The sequence below is a fragment of the Odontesthes bonariensis genome, chromosome 12 (genome assembly GCF_027942865.1).
Source record: "Odontesthes bonariensis isolate fOdoBon6 chromosome 12, fOdoBon6.hap1, whole genome shotgun sequence".
NCBI classification, from domain to species: Eukaryota; Metazoa; Chordata; class Actinopteri; order Atheriniformes; family Atherinopsidae; genus Odontesthes; species Odontesthes bonariensis.
In genome coordinates this window covers 31555489-31579032 of record NC_134517.1, presented here as the reverse complement: position 1 = coordinate 31579032, position 23544 = coordinate 31555489, and the positions used below count along the sequence as shown (strand labels likewise).

Genomic DNA, 23544 nt, shown 5'->3' with positions numbered 1-23544 from the left:
CACAGGGCAGCTGCAGTTCTCCGATCAATACAATGCACAGCTAATTTATCATTTTTCTATCATCCCACCCCACTTCTTCTGTGGTCTCTGTAGAACATAGGTATCACTCCTCCTTCACTCCACATAACTTCTACTTCTTTTTACTTTCCAACAATCTTTTTTAATCTTCCACCTATTCAGTGAATTTACAACATTTCTCCATTTTTCCTCTGGAAGTTTTCAAATATAATTCCATACAAATCCCTACAGTTGTTGGTGATAAGGCAACTGTCATGAAAAACCTCCTACTTAACCCTATATGTGAATAGATTTAATTTATGTTTAGATGCTGACAAAAACACAGACAGAACCTTCAAATATGCCAAGACACACGGTCGGGTCATGAAACAGGAGTAAAACTGCATATTTTTATGAGCTTTACTATATGTGACAAATACACATGCTCACACAAAGATAAGACAAAACAAAAACATGTTCTAGTGTTTCTGTAATACAAACGTTTTCTGACTAACTGAGGTTTTATCATTGTTAAAACTTATGGTTCAGCTTCTGATAAATAAGACAAATGAACACACTACTGTTGTATCTTTGTTTATTTCCCTTCAGCCAGGAAAACTTCCATTCATGCTGTCCTGCACGACATGGCAGTGACAAGTTTTCTTTGGGTGACTCTTGCTAGTAAAACAGGAAAAGGCATCTGTTGTGGACATAGCAGGAGATGGTTAAGTGGTTAACTACTATGAGTATGGCTGAAACCATCAATTATTATTATTATATTATAACATGTGCTTTATAAAATAAGGAGTTTGTGCCATTGAATGTCTGTCTGTGCCATATGCAAGAAGAAAGAGAGTAAAGTGGGTTTTAAAACTTTTGTTATGAACGTATCATGGGCCCCTCTGAGCACCTATGGGTTCCTGTCAGTAAGAAACCAATGTTTTGATTCAAACCTTTTTCATACCAAGGTTGAAGTTCAAGGCCCAATGGAAAGCTGCTGACACCTGTTGGTTCCTTTGTTTGAAATCATGCATTCAGGCTTGATTATATAATTGACGACTCGATTCCCGGCAACATTCTACTGCAAATTTACATTTTCCTCAAGATATTATCATAGTGTAGAGAATCAAAGTTTTTTGTTTTCATTAGTCTTTCAGAACAGAACAACTTCTCCAAAACGCACACAATTGTGAGCTGCCTGTACATTTCCTGGGTTCGCTGACACCTTGCCAACACCAGATTAAATTAGATTAGATTAGATTAGATTAGATTAGATTAGATTAGACTCAACTTTATTGTCAAAGAGCAAGTACAGGTACAAGCCAATGAAATGTGTGGTAGAGCAGAACCTTGACACATTGTCCAAATTACACCGTGTGCCTTGTTGTTGTCCGAATCATGCATATTGTTTGAGGTTAGGATGAGCTCTGTCTAGATAATGGCAAAAACGAGGCGCCGGCTTCGGACAGCAGGTGCGGAAGAGAGATTGGGTTTGGGCCACGTACGCATTGAATGATTCAGGAGTGTATAAAAGATTGTCACAAACTGAGGTCCAAGGGAATTTCCGGGCATTCTGAAATGTGCATATCTCTGTGACGGTCTGTTCAATAAATTCCCCATAAGAGGATGACCACGGTGATCCTTTTTCTCCACAACAAATGCAGTTAGACTCCAACCCGAAGTGCAAAGGTGTGCTTTTATATATACAGAATAAATAATATGTACATAATATACACAGAATATATACAGAATAAATATATCCACTATATATACTATGTAAATAAGTAACTGAAGATTAATAAATTAAATAATTAAATATAAATATTGCATAGAAAGAGTGAAATGAAAAAGAACAGTGCAAACCAGAACGAGTGCAAATGGCAGTGGAGTGCAAGATGGTGCTATTGGGTGGGAGGAGAAGAGTGGGTGGTTGGAGTAGAATGGGTGGTTGGAGTAGAGTGGGTGGTTGGAGTAGAGTGGGTGGGTGGAGTAGAGTGGGTGGGTGGAGTAGGATGGAGGGCTGGTGTAGGGTGGAGGGATGGGTAGAGTTCAGCAGGATCACCGCCTCGTGGAAGAAACTCTTCTTGAGCCTGCTGGTGCGGGAGTGAAGACTTCTGTAGCGCCTGCCGTATGGGAGGAGGGTGAAAAGTTTATTGTTCGGGTGGGAGGAGTCTTTTATAATGTTCCTGGTTTTACCTAGACAGCGTCAATGGCAAAACCATCTGATCGATGCTGTCCAGCTGTTTGCCGGTGATCCTCTGGGCAATTTTCACCACCCGCTGGAGTGCTTTCCGGTCTGATGCGGAGCAGTTGCCGTACCAAACTGTGATACAGTTAGTGAGAATGCTCTCAATGGTACAGCAGTAGAAGTTCACCAGGATTCTAGGACAGAGGTGAGATTTTTTAAGGCTCCGCAGAAAGTAGAGGTGCTGTTGTGCCTTCTTAACTAGGATGGAAGTAGTTAATGAAAGCCGAATAATTGCACGCCCCACTTTTCAGTTTTTTATTTGTTAAAAAAGTTTGACACATCCAATAAATTTCATTCCACTTCACGATTGTGTCCAACTTGTTGTTGATTCTTCACAAAAAATTAAAATTTTATATCTTTATGTTTGAAACCTGAAATGTGGCAAAAGGTTGAAAAGTTCAAGGGGGCCGAATACTTTCGCAAGGCACTGTACCTTTGACATCACCTGCCTGTTTTCCTGGTCAAAGCGAGCGTAGAAGTGGTTGAGCTTGTTGGGGAGGGAGGTGGAGCTGGTGGGTGGCACAGTGCTGGGTGGTCTGTAGCTGGTGAGTATCTGTATGCCCTGCCACATACGCCGGAGGTCAGATTAGTTGAAGTGTTCTTCAACCTTCAGTTTGTAGCCATGTTTGGCTTGTGAGATTCCCCGTCTCAGGTTGGCCCTGGCTGAGCTGTAGGCCTCCCGGTCTCCAGACCTGAAGGCTGCATTTCTGGCTTTGAGCAGAAGGCGAACCTCTCTGTTGATCCAGGGCTTCTGGTTGTGGAAGCTTTTTGATTGTTTTTAGTGATGTCACTCTGCCCACACACCTATTGATATAATCCAGGACAGAGTTTGTGAAAATGTCAATGTCAATCAGAGAATCTGTGGTGGACTGAACGAAGAATACATTCCAGTCTGTCTGTTGGAATTGCTGCTGAGGAATGGAATCAGCACCCTAGGACCAGATCTTGATGGTCCTCATTGTAGGTTTGATCTGTTTGATGATGGGGGAGTATTTGGGGAGCTGGAACAAAGAGAGGTGAGCACAGTGACAAAGGTAGGGAAGTGGAGTGGCTTTGTATGCCTCAGCCACGCTGGAGTAAACATGATCCAAAGTTCTTTGTCCCCTTGTTGAGCAGGAGACGTTCTGATGAAACTTTGGAAGAACAGTCCGTAGATTGCAGTGGTTAAAGTCCCCAGCGACAATAAAGGCCCCATCCGGATGCAAGGTCTGCAGTTTGTTGATGGCAGCATAAAGTTCTTTCATGGCTACCTTAGCGTTAGCATCTGGTGGGACATAAACCGCAGCAGCAACAATGCAGGTGAACTCACGCGGTAGGTAGAATGGTCTGCACTTAATAACCAGGTACTCCAGATCAGCAGAGCAATGGGTATCTACCACGGCAGAATCTGTGCACCATGAATTTTTTATTTAAATGTATTGACCTCCAACCTTGTTTTTACCTGTGGCTGCCGCATCTCTGTCAGCACTGAAGATGTGCGCCCCTAAAGCTCCACCACGCAGTTCGGAACAGCGCTGCTAAGCCATGTTTCCGTGAAGAACATGAGACTGTAGTCCATGAGCCTTTTCTGAGTCAGGGTCCAGATCTTGAGTTCGTCCATCTTATTCGCCAGAGAACGTACGTTGGCGAGGAAAATGCTAGGGAGCGATGGCCGATGTGGATTTAGCCTTAGTTTAGCACGGAGACCCCCGTGTTTCCCCCATCTTTGTTTGCGACAAAAGTTACCGGTCGGCTGGATGACTCCGTAACATCTCGGTGACTACCAACTCAAGTGGGAGTTCGTCAAAGTTGAATGGATGGTCCAAAACTACGTTATTGCTTCGATAAAAAATATCCAGAAGTGACTGTCTGTTGTATGATCGGTTCGTCCCACTGAATCAGATGAACACACAGGAGAAAACGATAAGCACTAATTTGCTAAATCTAGTCAGATGCTGAGCCTTGTGATGTACCCGCGCTGCCATCTTGGTCTAGAAGCTACTTGGGTTGCCAACCAGCAGCCTCTCCTGGTTGCTGCACTCACCTCTAAAATTCAGCTTCCATACTTTTGAGGTTCTTCCTTTGGTGTTAGCCTCCTGCCTGACATGCAGAGGGCGGTTTTGGCCATGATGCCACCGTACTGAACTGGTCACATCTACCAATACTCTCACACTATGAAAACATTAACAACAGAGATCAACAGTTCCTGCAGTAGGCTATTGTCAATTACAAATGTACACACTCCTATGCAGGAATTAAATCTACCTTGAATCAGTGCATCCTTCAAATAGAGAATCCTGTAAAAAGCAGCACAGAGCCAACACAGGCAGACGCAGCATTTGAGTCTTACGATAGTATTTGTGGTTCAGTAGTGCAAAGGTTGCCAAATAGCCACATAGTGGTTGTTAAAGACTGAAACTGTGTCACTGTGTTATACACAACCCGGAACCTTTATTTATTAACCCAGGGACCCCCAGGAGCGCTTAGAGATGTACCCCGCCTGGTTGACATGTGCTGCTCCCTGTAAGGTGCTTCCTGTTTATGAGTGCTGTTGCAGACATTAACCCATTGGCGCCTAAAGCACCTGCAAAAAAGGCTGCTCAATGCCTAAGCCAGTTTTTAGAAAAGGTCCCCAATGCCTGAGGGTTTTTTGAACTAAAAACAATTAATTGAAAACACCTAAGAAAAATTCAATATCTCAGCCTCTGAAACACATAAAGACATGAAATAAGTTGCATTTTAAAGGTTAAATTCTCTGCTTTTATTCCGTCATGTTCATTCAGCATTAACACCAACACATTTTCATTAAAAAAATGAAAAAGATGAGTCAATACACACACAAACACACACACAGACACACACACATGCCCACTACTACACAACACTACTTTCTCAGAGCGTGGTGCATGAAGCACTCGCGGTGCAGGGGGATATTGCACTGCCTGCATCCCATCAGTGTAGTCCCTGGGCGCTTGGTGTTCTCTTTGGCACACTCCCTGCAGGTCTTTCTCTTTTCACTGATCTTGGCCAGATCATGCCCAGCTGAAGCTGTAGATGTAGATGGGCTGGTGGGGAGCAGCTGGTGGGGAGCACTTCTTTTGGTCACGGGGACGCACAGCTCCATCGTCAAGTCCTCCAACCAGGCTTTGTAGTCAACCTTCCTGTATTTCCAGGCATCTCCTCCAGCAGATCTGGCTGCCACAAAGGAATTGTAGCATGTGACGGACAAAAAATAAAAAAACAGCCTCCTCCACCACTTCAAAGACCTGTGTTCCAGTGTGTAGTACCCTACCATCTGGTCGAGCAGGTCTACACCCTTGATATGTAGCTGGTAGTCAGCAAGGCAGGCTGGCACCTCAACCTTCACCTGACGCTGATCCTCGACCCTCCTTTTCACAGTCCCCAAAGCCGGGGTCATGGTGGTTGGACAGGACCATCACTGCCTTGGTGTCCTGCCACACACACAAGGTCAGCTTATCCTGTTGAGCCACCCGATACTGATGCCTAGCCATGCCAGCGTGCTTGCTGAGCTCTTTGTTTTTTGGTAGGCCCCTTCTGTTTGCACGAACCGTGCCACAAGCCTCAACCCCCCTTACTTTCAGGTCAACGAGCAAGGGCACACTGGAGTAAAAGTTGTCCATGTAAACAGACAGGTGTGATCCATAGTATGGGCTGACCAGGTCGGTGACGATACGGTGCGCCAGGTTGAGCTCCGCCTTGCCCTCTATGGCCCCCGTATAGACCTGAAAGCTGGTGACGTAGCCAGTTGTACTTTCTGCCATGACCCATACCTTCACTCCCCATTTGACTGGCTTCATGGGGAGGTACTGCCAGAAGGCCAGCCGCCCTTTGTACTTTACCATGGACTCATCCACGGTCACAATACCATTCACCTCATAAAGGGCCTGGTATTGGTTCAAGAGGAGGTCCAAGAAGCACCGCAGTTTCCATAGCCTGTCTGACTTGTCCACTGCAGGATCAGTGTTGTCTTGGAGATGTAAATATCTAAAAATATGAGTGAAGATTCAAAATTCTATTTTTTTTCGCTGGCTGGATTGTATTACTTTTTTTTTTATCAATGTTGGACATTTGGTTCATGTAGTTTTGCTTCATGATTCAGGATAATACCCAATGCTGCTATTTATTATACTACTATTACTATACTGTTACCAAACTATAACTAAATCATAATCATCATTACTATTATTATCATCATTATTATTATTATTATTATTAGTAGTAGTAGTAGTAGTAGTAGGCACCACTTCAGCTACATTACTGGCCATGATAGAGATGTCATTGCAAAATAATAATATCAGCAATAATAAAAATGAATGATAAAAAAAAACTTCAACATATCTTGCATTGTGCAGTTATGCTGTATACTTCAGTGACACGACTTCTAAAACATAGTTGTCATACTGCAGTAATTCGCAAATAACGAATGAGAAGTCGTCAGAATGAAGCGCAAGAATAAATAATTACCTCCAGATCATGTCGAAACGATCTCGTGCCATCACTCGGGCGACATTTGTCTGATACAGCCACTTGCTCTGCCTCCAGTAATCCCGGCGAGTTGGTAGTTTGATTATTCCAAAAGTTAGGCAGAGACCGATGAAAGATTTCATCTCCTGCTTTGACACGGGGCTCCACTTCTAGTTGGATGGTGTGTGGCCGCGCGCCTGATCTGCATATAAATTTGTCTGTGTCACCAACATATCCCAAACTTCATTAGTGAAAATATGCGAGAACACATCTAAAGGACTTGCATCTTCAGATATTGGCACCTTCAGCCCCGGTGTACGAGTAAACTTTTGTTGACGTCGGGTGCGAAATCCAGCGGACTGCCAGTCTACTTGAAAGCCAACAAATTCCTCGTCCTCGTCCTCATCCTCTCCAAACAAATTCCACTCCTGCTCTCTATCTAAGGGATCTTCCAGCACATCTCCTACTATCTCTTCCTCTAATAAATTCTGTTGATCATTCCCTTCCAACTCCACATCACTTCCATCACTGTCACAGTATGTCTCGTTAACCGCAGCCATTGTAGCCGAGCTGTCAAATTAGCTACAAACGCACTATTGCAGAACAGGCTATGACATTGTTTGACGTGTTATTGTCGACAAATCACATAACATATTTTTGGTCACATGGTCTTAAAAAATCGAAAACACCCACCTCATATGTATTTGAACCAATTATTGTGCATTACATGCTGCATGCGTCTTGAAAATAATGATAAATAAACAATGTTGCGTTATGCAGCTACCGGCGTTAGGGACAATGTTGCGTTATGCAACAACCGGCGCTAGGGGCAATGTTGCGCTACGCAACATCCGGCGTCAATGGGTTAAGTAAAGTCTGTTCACCGTTCAAAGAGTGCGCCCATTATTAACCTTCCACGGTTATAACAGTGGGCTGTTGATATAAGAACAATATTTCCAAGTGAAGCAGACACTATATGAGTAATCAGGTAACTATAAAAAGTGTCGACATCATATCCCCCCAACAGGTAGTTTTTCTGAAGATTTCTCCCAGCAACAATAAGAGAACTGTCTGAGACAGCCAGAGAGAGGAGGAAAATGCATCAACTTCCATCCCCCTTTCTGCCTTTACCTTCGCACATGACATGATGCACAACAAAGACGCATCAGACCCGGCTCAAAAAGGGATATGTGAAAGAGGCTGTTGTCTCCTGTTTGTTTTCCTGTTCTCTGTCACAACATTTTTCCTAGGAATGGTTGGCTGCTGAGCAATGACTCATGTAACCACGAGTGAAGCTGGTTTTCAGAGCAGTTTTCAAACCCACACTCCAGATAGCCAGTCCCCCCTGACTAAAGACTCCATTGTTTAATAAGACCTCATCTGCTTTGCAGTATTGTCTGTTGAGCAGCTTGTGCAACATTCTCCATTGCACTTCAGCTTCAGCTTCAGGGGCTCCTGAACAGTCCAAGCAGTTAACCAACCAGTCCTTTGATTTGTTCTCATTTTATTTGCCTTGTCTGGTTGTGTAATATGACTTTGTAAAATTTTTCAGAAAGGGATTGTATAAACAAAGCTAGTCTTTAACAATATCTCATTACATGCTGACATTCGTCTGTAGCACACTTAGCATTTTTACAATAAAGCCTAAAGAAGATGGATGAAGACAATGTTGTAACTTTGCACTAAAGAAATCTTTATTTTACTTTTAAGGAAATTACCATGGAACCAAATAAAAGAGTTGATGTTGAACATTGTTAAGCAATTATTTTGAAACTTGGGCCCATCTAGATGCTTCGTGTCCAACGCTCCAGCAGTTTTAAGTCCTCTGAAAGCTTCCTTTCAAAGTTTTTTCCAGGGTAAAAGCCCCCATAAAATGCTTCCAAAATTGCTCAGTTTGTGATTCTACCTCTTCTTTCTCGTTCAAGGTCACGGTGTTCTTCAAATCTGCTAAGCTTTCCCACCACCTTCTCAGTTATCCTTTTGTCTGCTATCTGCCGAGAATTTGCTCTGCTAGCTCCTGGTTGGTCTAGTTTCTGCCACTATCTAATTTGATGCTTGCAGAGCTAGTGGCTTCTGCGGTTAGCTCTTGTTCAATCAGGAGCATTGCTTGCTGAATGCTAAAGCTCCCCGTTTGGTGTTGCTTCTGCTGTGTTTTCTGCCTATTCTGTTATAACTTGTCTGCCAGCCAAACAATAAGCAAAAGTATCGGTTACAGTGAAAAACGTTTCCGTGTAGCCGTAGCCTCAGTGACAGACCACAAGCAGTACGTGTCGGCAACAACACCTCAAGTAGCATCACACTCAGCACAGGAGCCCCGCAAGGCTGTGTGCTCAGTCCCCTGCTCTTCACCCTGCTGACTCACGACTGCACACCAACCTACAGCACCAGTCACATGGTGAAGTTTGCGGATGACACCACTCTGGTGGGTCTCATCACCAAGAACAATGAGACCCACTACAGGAAGGAGGTCGACCTTCTGACCACGTGGTGCAGAGACAACAATCTCCTGCTGAATGTCAGCAAAACAAAGGAGATTGTGGTTGATTTCAGGAAAAGTCACACCTGCCACTGACCATCGATGGTGCTGCTGTGGAGCGAGTTAGCAGCACCAAATTCCTGGGGGTGTACATCAGTGAGGACCTCTCCTGGGCCACCAACTCTGCATCACTGGCGAAGAAAGCCCAGCGGCGCCTCTACTTCCTCCGCAAACTCAAGAGAGCAAAAATTCCCACACCAATTCTGAACACTTTCTACCGGGGAACCATTGAAAGCATCCTGACCAGCAGCATCACTGTGTGGGGCGGTAGCTGCACTGCATACAGCATGAAAACACTGCAACGCATTGTGAGCACAGCGGGAAAGATCATTGGTGCCCCACTCCCACTCCCCTCCCTGCAAGACACATACACCACCCGCCTCACCCGGAAAGCAATCTCTATTGCGAACGACACCAGTCACCCTGCACACGGACTGTTCAGCCTCCTTCCCTCTGGAAGAAGATACAGAAGCCTCCGTTGCCGCACTGCCAGACTCAGGAACAGCTTCATACATGAAGCTGTCAGGAAACTGAACTCTCTCCCATCACTCCCCCCAGCCAGATCCTCCAGACTGACTGGAAGCTGAACCCCTCCCACACACACACAGCTCAGCCCCCCCCCCCAGATACGCACACAAAAACACTCAGGACTCTGCAACAAAGTGTCTTCTGCACTTTTATCACCTTTAATCGCTGTTATTATGTTCCATACTGCCGGTTTGCACTACTATAACTTTTTTATCACTTTATTATGTTCCATACTGCCGGTTTGCACTACTATAACTTGTACATAACTTATATTGTACATACCAACCACACTGCATATTTGTTTTTTATATACATTTTTATTGGCTCTTCTAGTTTTAGCTTAGTATATATCTGTGTGCCCTGAATGTTTACTTTGTATCGATATATCCTGTCCTATCTGTTGTGCCTGTGCACTTTATATGTCACCGTGGGAGTGTGTGAAACGTCCTCTCGATTCCCTTGTATGTTTCGGCATGTGAAGGAATTGATGATAAAGCAACTTTGACTTTGACTTTGACTTGACTTATTCAATCATTAATAAATTCCCAACAATTATATAAGCATTTATCAAATCCCTCCCACATATTGGTAGAGTCATCAATTATATGATTATTTTCTCATCAAGTTCAAGACCCTGTTTAAATTTGACTTTGTTTCCATTTATCAGATGTTTGTTTCTCTCAAGATAACAGCTCCAAAGCCTCTCTACAGTATGTTGGTCTCACAGGAGCCAGGCCGCAGTATCTGCAGAGTGACAGTGAGTTTAATGGCTTTTCTGAACCAGGGGTAAAAAAGAGCATAGATCAAAGGGTTTAGACAGGAGTTAAAATAAAACAGAAAGATCAAAAAAGATGCATATGTAGTACTGATCACATTAACATAAAGGAGTGAATAACTATAAAATGGGCAGAAACATAAAAGATACACAACTACAAGAACCCCAAGTGTCCTGGCTGCTTTCAGCTCAGATTTCTTTGATGATCTCCCTTTATGATGGAGAACAACAACTGTGATGTGAGAGCGCATGGCACGAGCCTGAGACACAGCCACCACAAATATTCTCATATACAGAACTACAATGACAGTAACTGGAAATATGAAGGTCAAAACGAGATCAACAGTTCCTGTAATATAGCTGATGAAAAATTTACATTCTCCAATGCAGGAATTACTCCTGCTGGGTTGAATCAGTACATCCCTTACATAGATAATGCTGTAAAAAGCAGCACCAAGCCAACACAGACAGACACAGCGTTTGACTCCTGCCAAAGTGATTCTGGTGGAGTAATGCAGAGGGTGACAGATGGCCACATAGCGGTCAACTGATATAAGAACAATGCCTCCGATTGACGCAAAAACAATGTGACAAACCAGATAACAGTACAGGGCACACATAATATCCCCAAGAATCCAGCAGGCTGTGTTTCTAAAGATTTCACCTGGCATTAACAGGAGACCCACAAGAAAGTCTGAGACAGCCAGAGAGAGGAGGAGGATGTTAGTGGGTGTGTGGAGCTGCCTGAAAGGAGACAGAAAAGCAATTATGACCCATAAATTATGTCAAAATATCCACAATGAAAAATGTACATAATCACATAATGAAAAAATAACATTTTATATTTCTGCAATTTAAAGTTCTGCTGAGCGGTTAATTTGTGCCTGAAGTGGGAGACTGAGATGATCACAAGCAGGTTGAGAACTACTGTTATGAAGGAGATGAAGGACAGCACGATGTTCAGAAGCACAGCCTCAGACCAGTGAAGTGTCGGACTTCTGCAGGAGTCGTTGAGGAGTTGCGGAAAGCAGAGTTCAACCTTGTCCTGGATTTCCATCGTCAGACCGCTGCAACTCTATGCTCTCTGACCAGAGTCAACAGCTGATTTATGTTTTTTTATGTGAACACTCCTCTCTCGTCCATAGATCTCCATAGAACATTGTTCACACCCCCTCCTTCACTGTACACACGTCTTGCTCTCCAAATGTTCCCCTTCACCCCCTGAAAGTCATATGTATTTCTTTATCAACCACCTATACCATACCAACCATGGTAACCATGTCAACTCTTAAGTCCCACCAGTTATTGACTTTCACATCTGATATTAACATAATGCTCATACTTTTCATCACATATCAGTAAAAAGGTGGACACCAAGAAAATGAAGAGATGTAATCAATACTTTTAATCATGTAAGACTAAAAAGCGAAGTGGACACCAGTGTGTAAAGGAGATCTTCTTATTTCCCCATTTTCAAAAAATCTATTTAAGGTGAAATACAACCTGTTCTTATGTAGAAATGAAGACCATCAGCATATTTTCCAAGTGTCCAACAGCTGAGTCAAACTAGTTGAGCCCATCAGTATTGAGCCTCTTAAGCAGTGCAGGTCACTCTCATCCACACTCACAAAGTGTGGGCTCAGATGCCCTATCTGTTTGCTCATATTCATTACATTACATTATATTACATTACATTACGGTCATTTTGCAGACGCTTTTATCCAAAGCGACTTACAATAAGTGTGTTCAACATCGGTAGGCAAAAGAACTTCAGGTCACAAGAAATCATAAGTGCATTTCCTTCCAAAACCAAACAGCTAAGAGCATAAGAGTAAGTGCAGTAAGTTAGGTACCTGGACAAATGGGAAGACAATTTAGAAAACAAAGACAATTCAGAAAACAAATAAGTGCGTAAGGAGCTAGGACGAAGCAGGTGATGTCCTAAGAGGGCGGATCTGGGTAGTGTTTCCTGAAGAGATGGGTTTTCAGCCTGCGCCGAAAGATGGGCAGCGACTCAGCTGTCCTGACATCAGTCGGGAGATCGTTCCACCACTGGGGTGCTAGAACAGAGAAAAGCCGTGACCGTATCGATCGTGCGCAGGGACGGCTGAGTGAGGGGGCAGCCAGGCGCCTGGAGGCCGCAGAGCGAATTGGTCGGGCGGTGGTGTAGGGCTTGACCATAGCCTGAAGGTATGAAGGAGCTGTTCCTTCCACTGCCCTGCAGGCTAGCACCAGAGTCTGAAACTGGATGCGAGCAGCTACAGGGAGCCAGTGTAGAGAGCGGAGAAGGGGAGAACTTGGGGAGGTTGAACACCAGACGAGCAGCAGCTTTCTGAACAAGCTCCAGAGGTCTGATGGCAGAAGTCCAGGCGGGAGATGACAAGAGCCTGAATGAGCACCTGCACTGCCTTGTCGGAGAGGAAGGAGCGAATCCTCCGGATGTTCTAGAGGAGGAATCGGCAGGAACGGGTCACTGATGTGATGTTTGGCGAGAACAACAGTTGGTCATCCAGATTCTTCGCGGTCCGAGTTGACGTCACCACGGAGTCATCCATGGTGATAACCAGATCTCGGAACGGGCATCCCTTCTCCAGGAGAAACACCAGCTCAGTCTTGTCCAGGTTGAGCTTAAGGTGGTGTATCGACATTCACCCCGCTGCGTGCCTGGCAGACATTCATTTAATTCCACTTGTCTCAGGCCCTGTTCTCTGAATCTCTACAATAAATCAACACTTGCAGTCCTTGTCCCACTCAGTGCTAATTGATTTTGGGGCAGATGAGAGCATTTTATTTAAACAGTTGGGCTTGCTTCTGGAACCCTCGAGTTCACCTTTGTATGCTAACGCTTTAAATGGGAAACTCCTCGTCAGGGTTACATGTATTACTGCCCCATAAATCTTATCTCTGGTAATCATAGTGAATGCATCCATTTACACGTCGTTGAGTGTCCTCTTACTCTCCTGGTTTTGGGAATACTTGGCTTGTGAAGCATTCCCCACACATCGACTGTGGAAAGAGGAGAATAACCGTCTTATCTGTCTATCTGAGTGTTATTATGATTTAGCCTCTGTTTTCAGTAAACATCAGGCCCTGTCCCTGCCACCCCACCATCCATATGCCTGTGCAATTGATCTCCAACCTGGTACCCCCCTTTTCTAAAAGCCGTTTGTACAATCTGCCCCTTCCTGAGCAAGAGGCCATGAAAAAATATATCAAGGAGTCCCTGACATCCGGCATTATTCGCCCCTCTTCCTCACCTGTGAGAGTTGGATTCTTCTCTGTGAGCAAGAAGGATGACATACTTAGGCTACAGCTACACGAAAACGAAACGAGGGTTTTTTTGAAAACGGGTAAGGAAACGATTTTGACCACACAGGGGAGCTTCTCTGTCCAGATGGAAACGCAACGCTTGCTGAAAACGATGCAGTACACACGAAACACCTCTAGGTGCGCTGAAAGCCACCCCCACCGGTTACACCAGAACAATAGAAGAAGCAATGCGCATGCGTGTACGCCCCTACTTCTACCAGTGCGAAGCTCACATTGTTCCTTCAACAACGCCGCTGTAGTTAGCATGAGGCTAATGATGATCCCTGTCTGTCCTTGTTGTGTTGTCTGCTTCTTCCGGATTTTGAATAGAAGCCGCTTTTTGTTCTGGTCACTGACGTATGTGTATACATCACTGGCGTTGGCCATGTGGCTGTGACGCAGATGTAAACAAATTCGTTTTCGCTGTAACAATGGAAACGAAACGACGCCGTTTTCAAATCTTCCGACTCTGGAATCCGTTTTCAAAAACTATCGTTTTGGGGTAGTGGGAACGCCGGCTCTGTGTGGCCGCGACAGCGAAACGATAAGAAAAAGTATCGTTTACAGTGAAAAACATTTTTGTGTAGCCGTAGCCTTAGGCCCTGTATTGATTTCTGTGCTCTCAACAACATCAACCTTAAAAATAATTACCTGGTCGGGCATTAACCTCCCTCGTGGTGCCTCCGTCATTTGAAAACTCAATTTTCATAATGCCTATCACCTTGTTTGCTACGAGTGGGGAAACTTCTTTTACTTAACTAGGGTAAACTTCTGCAGTCTTTCAATCCCTTGTTAAAGGTGATAGAGAAAGGTTGAATGGGGCATTAATCCTTGTTCTTTGATGTGATATGTAGCCCAAAAAAACTTGGTTGGGTCTGTAATGGCTCAGAACCTCCCTAAAAGGCTCTCTGAAACAGCTATGTTACTATGCTGGGTTTAGACTGCGTCGTTTGCCCTTATTGGCGTCGTTTCAGAGCTTATCTGGCAACCTCATTATGAAATGCAGGTAGGTGTTGGCGCTATTCGGTTGCCGTTGCTTGATTGGCTGCCCTTGCTCTCACTGCAAACAGAGCTATAGAGTAAGGCTACGGCTACACGAAAACGAAACGAGGTTTTTTTTTAAAACGGGTACGAAAATTCTTGCGACCACACGGAAACGCGCTGCTGGTCCAGACGAAAACGATGAAACGATGCAGTACACACGCCACTGTGTCACGCCACGCTGTGAGACAATAGAGAAGTGTTAAAATTGGCTCACAGCGTCAACATGTGACTGACGCAAAAACGTTTTAGCTGTAACAATGGAAACGAAACGAGGCCGTTTTCAAACTTTCCCACTCTGGAACCCGTTTTCAAAAACTATCGTTTTGGGGTAGTGGGAACGCCGGCTCCGTGTGGCCGCGACAGCGAAACGATAAGAAAAAGTATCGTTTACAGTGAAAAACGTTTTCGTGTAGCCGCAGCCTAATACACTGACTGAAAAGAAAGCTCATCAGAATCAGAATTCGTTTTATTGCCATTGTTAGTGAACAGTGTTCACTAACTAGGAATTTGCTGCGGCGTAAGGTGCAAACATGTAACATAGGATATAATAATAAAAAATAAAGAATGAAAATATATGAATATAAAATGTACAAGCTTGTACAACAATACACAGAATCCAATATACAGAGCAACAACAGTGCAGCTTCATTAGTGCAATTTTAATGATGGTAAAGTGACTGGGGCAGGTTATGAGGTGATTATGAAGTGTTCATAAGTCCAACTGCAAGGGGGAAAAAACTGTTTTTGTGACGGGAGGTTCTGGTCCGAATGGACCGAAGCCTCCTGCCCGAGGGGAGTGGTGCAAATAGAGAAGGGTCAGCTGTGATCCGACCTGCTCGCCCCATAGTCCTGGAGACGTGCAGCCGATCACCTTCTCAGCGGAGCGCACAGCTCGCTGCAGTCTGTCTGTCCCTGTCGGCACTGACCCTCTACTGAGCAAAATTCTGACTGAAGCCTCCTCGGAATCGTGCAAGCTTTGTGAAACTGTACTCCGTGAAATGCGCAGCACAACGGAAAAGTCGGCGGTTGTATGTACTGGGGATGCTGTTAAAAATAAATAAAAGCCATTGATCGCGAACATTGCTTTCCGGGGGAAGAATATGTAACGATCATAGTCCGCTTTCACAGCCTTGGAAGGCTCACCATTTCCTGTTTCTCGCCGAAGGGGCGTGTCTGAAACGGGGGGGGGCTGTGGATTTGGGTGGGTGGTGGGGGGATTGCTGAAAAAGTGACGTCACTTTTTCACAAACACGGATTGGCACTTTTTCTGGGGGATATTCAAAAAAGGGGGAGTACTTGAAACAGAGGTTCTGACACTTGCTGGCACTTCGTGTGTACTCCCCACAGCGGGGAGACTCAGAACTAACACCAAAAACGTGAAAAAGACGATTTTGATTCTCTATCCCCTTTAATGATGTCCTCCAGGTTTGTGGTGGTCTCTCTGGATGATATCCTGATTTTCTCTTGCTGAGCATAAACAACATGTCCACCTGGTCTTCAAAGGCTTCTAGAGAACAAACTATACATTAAATCTGAAAAGTGAATTTCATGGTTCTTGTATATCCTTTATGGGGCTTATCATAGCTCAGGAGGGGCTCAGGATGGATCTGGTTGAGGTTACAGCCATGTTGGACGTTGGACTGGCCATTCCTAACTAACAGAAAGGAACTGTAATTTCTTTTGAGATTCGCCGGATCTTCATGAAAGACTTCAGCTGTTTAGCAGCCCCTGTCATTGCTCTAACCCCCTCGACGATCAAAACGGCCTCAGCTGGAATTCAACAAGGAACCCCATTACTGTGATGCGACAGTGCTTCCCACACCATACTTCCCTCTTTGGTATGTTGGTAATTTAGAATTCATTGTGATCCTTTTCCCTCCAGAACAGTTGATACAATTCCAGGGAAAGCCACAAGACTTATCAAAACTATCATAAACAATAAGAATTTAATGTCAGTATACACAGTGTTATTGCAGTTGGCATAACCATCAACATTACCACCAGTTTCTATAAAAGCAGTTTTGAGCAAGATCTATAACTCCACTTGACTTTATCAATACAACTGACAATATCAATAAATGTTTAAAATACTTGAAACAGTGATTGTGAATGCAGAAAACATTAAAACATCAGGAAAATGAGAAAAACATTGAGCTCATGCTCAGCGCTGCCAGGATCCTCTTAAGGGTCCGCAAATAAGACCACACCACCTGAAATGGTCTGAAATCTTTACACTGGCTGCCCGTCCCACTCAGAATTGAGTACAAGATCTCCCTCCTCACTCATCTAACCCCCCAATACCTAAAATAACTTGTCACCCTCCAGACCTCCTCATGCACCCTCCGTTCTGCAACCAAGAGCACCCTCCAAGCCCCCAGAACCAAGCTCCGCACTATGATCGGGCCTTTTCCTCTGCAGCTCCGAGGCTGTGGAACACCCTCCCGACCACCTGAGGGCCCCACAGACTGCAGAGGCTTTTAAACAAGACCTAAAAACTCACCTTTTTAAGAAAGCTTAGTGCTGAAATATCTTTTATAGCACTTTAGATAGATAGATTATTTATTTGTCTTTGCAGAAAAGTGTTCTGTGCCATTGACAGTGCGTCTGATACAATTACAAAAAACAAAAATACACAATAAGCAAGCACCCCACCCCCACCCCAGGACAAAAAAGACAGGATGACATAGAACAAAGAACAAACCCCTCATATTTTTAAATAGAATACAATTGTAAAGTGCAGTTATTCAGAGACCAAGTGCAATGGGTTGTCAAGGTACAATTTCACAGTCCCTTATTTAACAGGGATGTACTGGTGGGTATAAATGATCTACGGGCTCTGTTTGTCTGGAATAAAGGCAGCCTGAACGTCCTGCCTGAAGGCAACACCTCATATTTCTGATGTAAGGGGTGTGACACATCATCACAGATAGTATGTGCCTTCTTTACCACCCTTGCTTCAACAGTCATGGCCATGCTGTTAAATGGCTGTCAGGCAATCTTGCTGGCCATATTAATTATCTTGTGAAGCTTGTTTTTATTTGCTACTGACAGAGAAAAATACCAGGCCACAGAGCAGAAACATAAAATGCTCTCAACAAAAGAATGGTAAAAAAGACGCATCATGTCTCTTTCGACTCTGAAATTCCTTAGCTTTCGCATAAAATAAAGCCTTTGCAGCCCCTTTTTATAGATGGCATCGGTATTCCAAGCCCATGTTAATTTGTCATCTATTATTGTTCCCAGGTATTTGTAATTCCCCACAACCTCAACCCCTTCCCCATTTATGACCATACTCTGGTGGATGTGACTCCCCATCCTGAAATCTCCTTTGGGATTGTTAAAATATATTGTTAAATAAGTGCAATACAAATAAAAAATGTCATTTTTGTTTTATTTACTTGTTGCTGCTCAGTCATTTATTGGTCTCTGTCGAGTTTAAATGTTAGAATGGCTCTGGATCTTAACACCTTTGTCTCAATATTTTAATGGTGTGGTTGGTCGACCTGCCCCCAATGTGCTTCTTCAGTGTTGGGGTCAAAGTATTGGCGGATGAAACATGTGCCTTGTATTTACCTCTCATTGTATTTAGAAAATCATTTGCTTAATTAACCCAATTCTTTATTGAAAATCCCTCCCGCCAAGCGAGAGATGAGATCAGAATCAATAGAGGTTTATTTGAGTCAAGACAGAGAAAATTGTAAGTTCTTTAAATAGCTCTTCATTGGCAAATAAGTCAAATAATCCAGTGTTACAGCAACAACTGCAATTGCAAACTCACAAGATACCAATCTGATGGCATCAGTGGGAACCAAGCTCATTCCAAAGACCTATCCGTTACACTCAAGGAAACCCCTTAGATGTTCTCTGACCCTGCACTGACTGGTCAGAGCTCTTATGCCTGAATGAGGAGGATCAACAACATATTATGCAGGTGGTTATAATGTTATAGCTGATTGCTGTAGCAGAGACATAGAAAGAAGGCCCACTTCACTGCTAGCCATAGCAACATTGCAATCCATACTGGCACAAATTTCCGAAAGAGAAAGCTGTATGAAATGACAAAAAAGCTGAGTCAGTCATCTTTAATTTCTTAAAAAGATGGATATATATCACTACATTTTATGTGGGCCCTTGTCTCTGTTATATTATGATGAGACGTACAATTATCTTAATGATCCTGCTGGTCAGTTTGTTATTAAGTGATACAACACAAAAACAGCTCAGGCAACAAGGAGCCTAAGGAGTCGATCCGGCCTGAAAGCCATACATGCCAGCTCAGTCCTAAAGAAGTCCTTGGAAATGCGTCAGCTGGACAGTCTGACTTTCAAAACATTTAAATGTACATCTTTGGGTAATAGAAACAGAAATATCTCCTGACAGATTTCCTTGACTATCACGTCTCACAATAACCGTTTGAGCGGGGGTCTTTTGGGAAGCAGAAGTGCTGTAAAAGTACCACTGAGCTGTCACCTTTTTACAGTTTACCTGAAAGCAGAGTTTTCTACTTGCAATCACAGTATGTTAGTGGTCCATTTTTTGGTCTCATAGAAATACCAGGCTTTGCTTAAAGCTTTTGGGCAAACAGGTAATGCTTTTCGGGACTTTTTCACTAAAAACAGCTGCTGCAGACAAAAAGGAATTAAACAAAACCAAGAACTGTGAGTTGCATGCAATAAAACAATGTGTTAAGACACTGAAACATTGCATGCAGCTCAAGGGTATTACAGCATTATGCAATGGTTCTCTGTGGATATTAATATTTGACTGATGAAATAGGAAAAGTCCATTGAAAAGGTTCAGAACTTTTTCAGGTGAAAAAGAAGGCAAACTTCAGTCATTCTTGCATCAGTTTGTGTGGCAGCTGCATCATGTGTTTATTCCATATCATGTTTTTCTTAACACCTTTGATTGCAGCGACACCTCCGAGAAGGAGACGTCTTCATGTGACACTCATCCATGCAGGTGTGAACAAACTTCCTGTCTGGAGGGGTTCAGCGTGCTGCAATTAGAGCAGCTAATGGGCTACAAAACTCTGTTCACAGAGAAGTGCATTTAACCTCACGGGACTTCTGTGTGGTTGTGTGGGTTTCTGTGTAATGGGGCTGCTAATGATCACAAAATACAGACACATTTCAGAGGTTCACTCTGACATCTTTAAAAGTTTTATAATACTGTATATATACAATATATATATATATTATATATATATTATATTATAGTATATAATAAGGATGTTTTTCAAGTGCTTCTTAATTTAGATCCTATTTGTGACTTCCTGTGGTTTATTCAAAACAATATTTTAAACATATTTGACTGAAAGTCTAATCTAATCTAGTATTTCAAAAGACGCATAAAATAAAACACTGACTATGTGTATTGATTCAATAACTGCTGCTGTATCCTCGGATCAATAATAAAGGGGTGAACCTGACATTCTAACTCAAGACACCAACTAAAGGTAGCTGATGTAAGCATACACCTATTCACATTATCTTTTGCCAGACTTCTCAGGACCAAAGACAAAAAAGGAGCATCAACACTGTTTCGAGGAAATTAAACCTCATAGTCGACAGCCAATACCAGTTAAATCAAATGTTTCCTGCAACAAGCCACAAAATTGCTGTGCATAGTAATCATTTTCAACCGAGGGATACGTGTTCAAGGACAACATGCTCTACTTCTGAGTTACATTCAGTTAGTAACATAACACCAAAACATACTAAAATGAAAACCATCACGGTTAGGATTAAAAAAAAAAACTTCTCCTAAAGACTCCACTTTAATAAATCACATGCAGTTCCTCCTGTGGCCACTAGAGGTCACAGTCTTGAAAAGTAATAATATATGTGGCCCACATGAACAAATTGTCTTACACTAACTTACTTTGTCGCTAACTGGGCTCTGCAAGAACAAGAGCACAAATGTCATCAACACTAAACATATGGTGAACTGATTATAAGGCAGAAAAGCAATGGCACTCATTTAAAAGCAAGTTTCTGTTGGCATGTTAGTGTGAGTAAAACATTCACACAAGTTTAACTTTCTTTTATTTTCAACAAACCTCTGTAATAAATATTTATTTATATATTATATCTTTAGGCACCCGTCTCCTACTGTAATCCTGTGTTTTCATTCAGTTACTGTACCCATTGTGTTTGGGTGCTTTGATGAAAATAGCTCAGAATCAGGTCATTTAAAAGCCAAACCAGAGCTAAAAATTGAAATTACAGCCATTATCGCTACACTAGCGACTCAACCGTTTGATAGTAATGATGCAAGTACTGTAAATATTAATGCAGTGATGACAAATTACCTTCATTTCTCTCTTTTGTTAAGTTACGGTATTATTGTACGTTCATTTTACAGTGCCTGTTTAAATATATATGTACATAGAATATATAGTCGTGTGAAAAATGAAATACACCATCTTTTCATCTCCAAGGTTTTAAGATATAATAAAATAGCATCAATTATTATTGGACAAAAACCAAGACAAAATGCATAAGCAGTGTTTGAAATAAAAGTCCACCCCATGAATTAAAAGCTTGTTGAACCACCTTTCTCCAAACGTGCTTCTGTGCATTATGAGCAAACATCTCCACTTTGGTCTGGTCTGTCCAAAGCACATTGTTCCAGAAGTCTTGTGGTTTGTTCAGCAGCAGCTTTGCAAACCTAAGCTGTGCTGCCATGTTGTTTTTAGAGAGAAGAGGCTTTCTCCTGCAGCCCTTCAGAACAAGCCACACTTGTTCAGTCTTTTTCTAATTGTGCTGTCATGAACTTTAACCTTTAAAATGCTAACTGAGGCCTGTAGAGTCTGAGATGTAGCTCTTGGGTTTTTGACCTTGAGGTGAACTTGCTGGGATGTCCACTCCTGGGAAGATTGACAGCTGCCTTGAATGTTTTCCCCTTGAGAATAATCTTTCTTTCTGTAGAATGATGGACTTATAACACTTTGGAAATGACCTTATAACCCTCCGCAGATTGATGGGCAGCAAAAATAGCTTCTATAAGATAATTCCTGATGTTTTTCCTCCTTGTCATGGTGTTAACACACACCTGAATGCTGCAGACAAGCAAAGTGACAAAACTTCTGCTTTTATAGAGGTGCTCACACTTACTGATGATCAATTGACTGAGTGTTTTTGATAAACAACTTTTCTCAGTTAGTCTTGCTTTTTTGCTTTCCCCACACATCTGGCCCTAATGTCCATTTACCACATCTGCTTTTCTTACGTCTCTACACCACTTGTAAAGCGGTGTTTCAGTGTTATACAGAGAGATGCCACTGACAACATGTTCTAAACCAAAAATGGTAACATCGTGCTTTCCATTACAATCGGATTTCTGGTGGACATATCCTGCTGCTGTTTGTTTGCATGACACATTACTGAATATACACACATAATTATGAAGTACAACTGCAGTAATGATCAAAATGCATCAGCAGCTGGTGCATTAGTTTGCAAAGGAGACTACTATATGCTGAACAAACTGTAGTGGGTAGATGAATGATTGAGTTAGTGGACATGCCGAACACAGCACAGGTTTTTCTTGGTTTTTGCCAGTTTGTTTCTATCCCAGTTGTCCATTCAGTGCCTCATTTCAAGTTTATAACGGTGGCAGCAACTCCTTTCTCTGTTTGGACTTGTGTTTTCAGGAGCACCTGCCACTGCAGTGCCTTTAGTTTTGTTCTGAAATAAAAGTTTATCATTTTGCACTAATGTCTGCCTTAAGCCTGTTATTCTGCATTTTGATTCAACAACACACACTTATGACAGTGTGTTCACTGTACACCAGTGCTGTTTGCAGGTTGCAATGCTTCACAATCTGCATGCTATTACCAACAGGCAGCAGCAAGCACCAAGCGACTGTATGTTTTCCTGTTTATGATACATTACTGTACAAAACTGCTTAGGAACTGCAAACTCACGAGATACCAATCTGATGGCATCTGTGGGAAGCAAACTCATTCCAAAGACTTCGCTGTTACACTCCAGGAAACCCCTTAGATGTTCTCTGACCCTGCACGGACTCAGCAGAGCTCCTATTATTTTTGGATTTTATTTTTATTCAGTTATGTAAAGCACTTTGGTCAACCTAGGTTGTTATAAGGTGCTCTATAAATAAATGTGACCTTGACCTTGTGCCTGAATGAGGAGGATCTACAAAATATTATGCAGGCGGTTATAATGTTAGAACTGATTATAGCTGATAACCCTAACCCAGGCATCTTTCATTTCTTAAAAATATGGATATATATCACTACATTTTATGTGGGCCCTTGCCTCTGTTATATAATGATGAGACGTACAATTATCTTAATGATCCTGCTGGTCAGTTTGTTATTAAGTGATACAACACAAAAGCAGCTCAGGCAACAAGGAGCCTAATGAGTCAATCTGGCCTGAAAGCCATACATGCCAGCTCAGTCCTAAAGAAGTCCTTGGAAATGCGTCAGCTGGACAGTCTGACTTTCAAAACATTTAAATGTACATCTTTGGGTCATAGAAACAGAAATATCTCCCGACAGATTTCCTTGACTATCACGTCTCACAATAACCGTTTGAGCGGGGGTCTTTTGGGCAGCAGAAGTGCTGTAAAAGTACCACTGAGCTGTCACCTTTTTACAGTTAACGTGAAAGC

At 42.8% G+C, this 23544-nt stretch overlaps 1 protein-coding gene and 1 pseudogene across 1 annotated transcript; both read right to left on the bottom strand.

Moving 5' to 3' along the window:
- Window positions 1–10478: 10478 nt before the first annotated feature.
- Window positions 10479–11605, bottom strand: LOC142396234 (trace amine-associated receptor 13c-like). The gene is made up of 2 exons (XM_075478786.1): window positions 11433–11605; window positions 10479–11292 (listed from the first exon to the last, which is right to left on the bottom strand). Exons 1-2 carry the CDS (start codon window positions 11603–11605, stop codon window positions 10479–10481), a joined length of 987 nt encoding a protein of 328 aa, XP_075334901.1.
- An 884-nt stretch (window positions 11606–12489) lies between these two features.
- LOC142396037 (uncharacterized) lies at window positions 12490–13196 on the bottom strand (annotated as a pseudogene).
- Between the last annotated feature and the right edge of the window lie 10348 nt (window positions 13197–23544).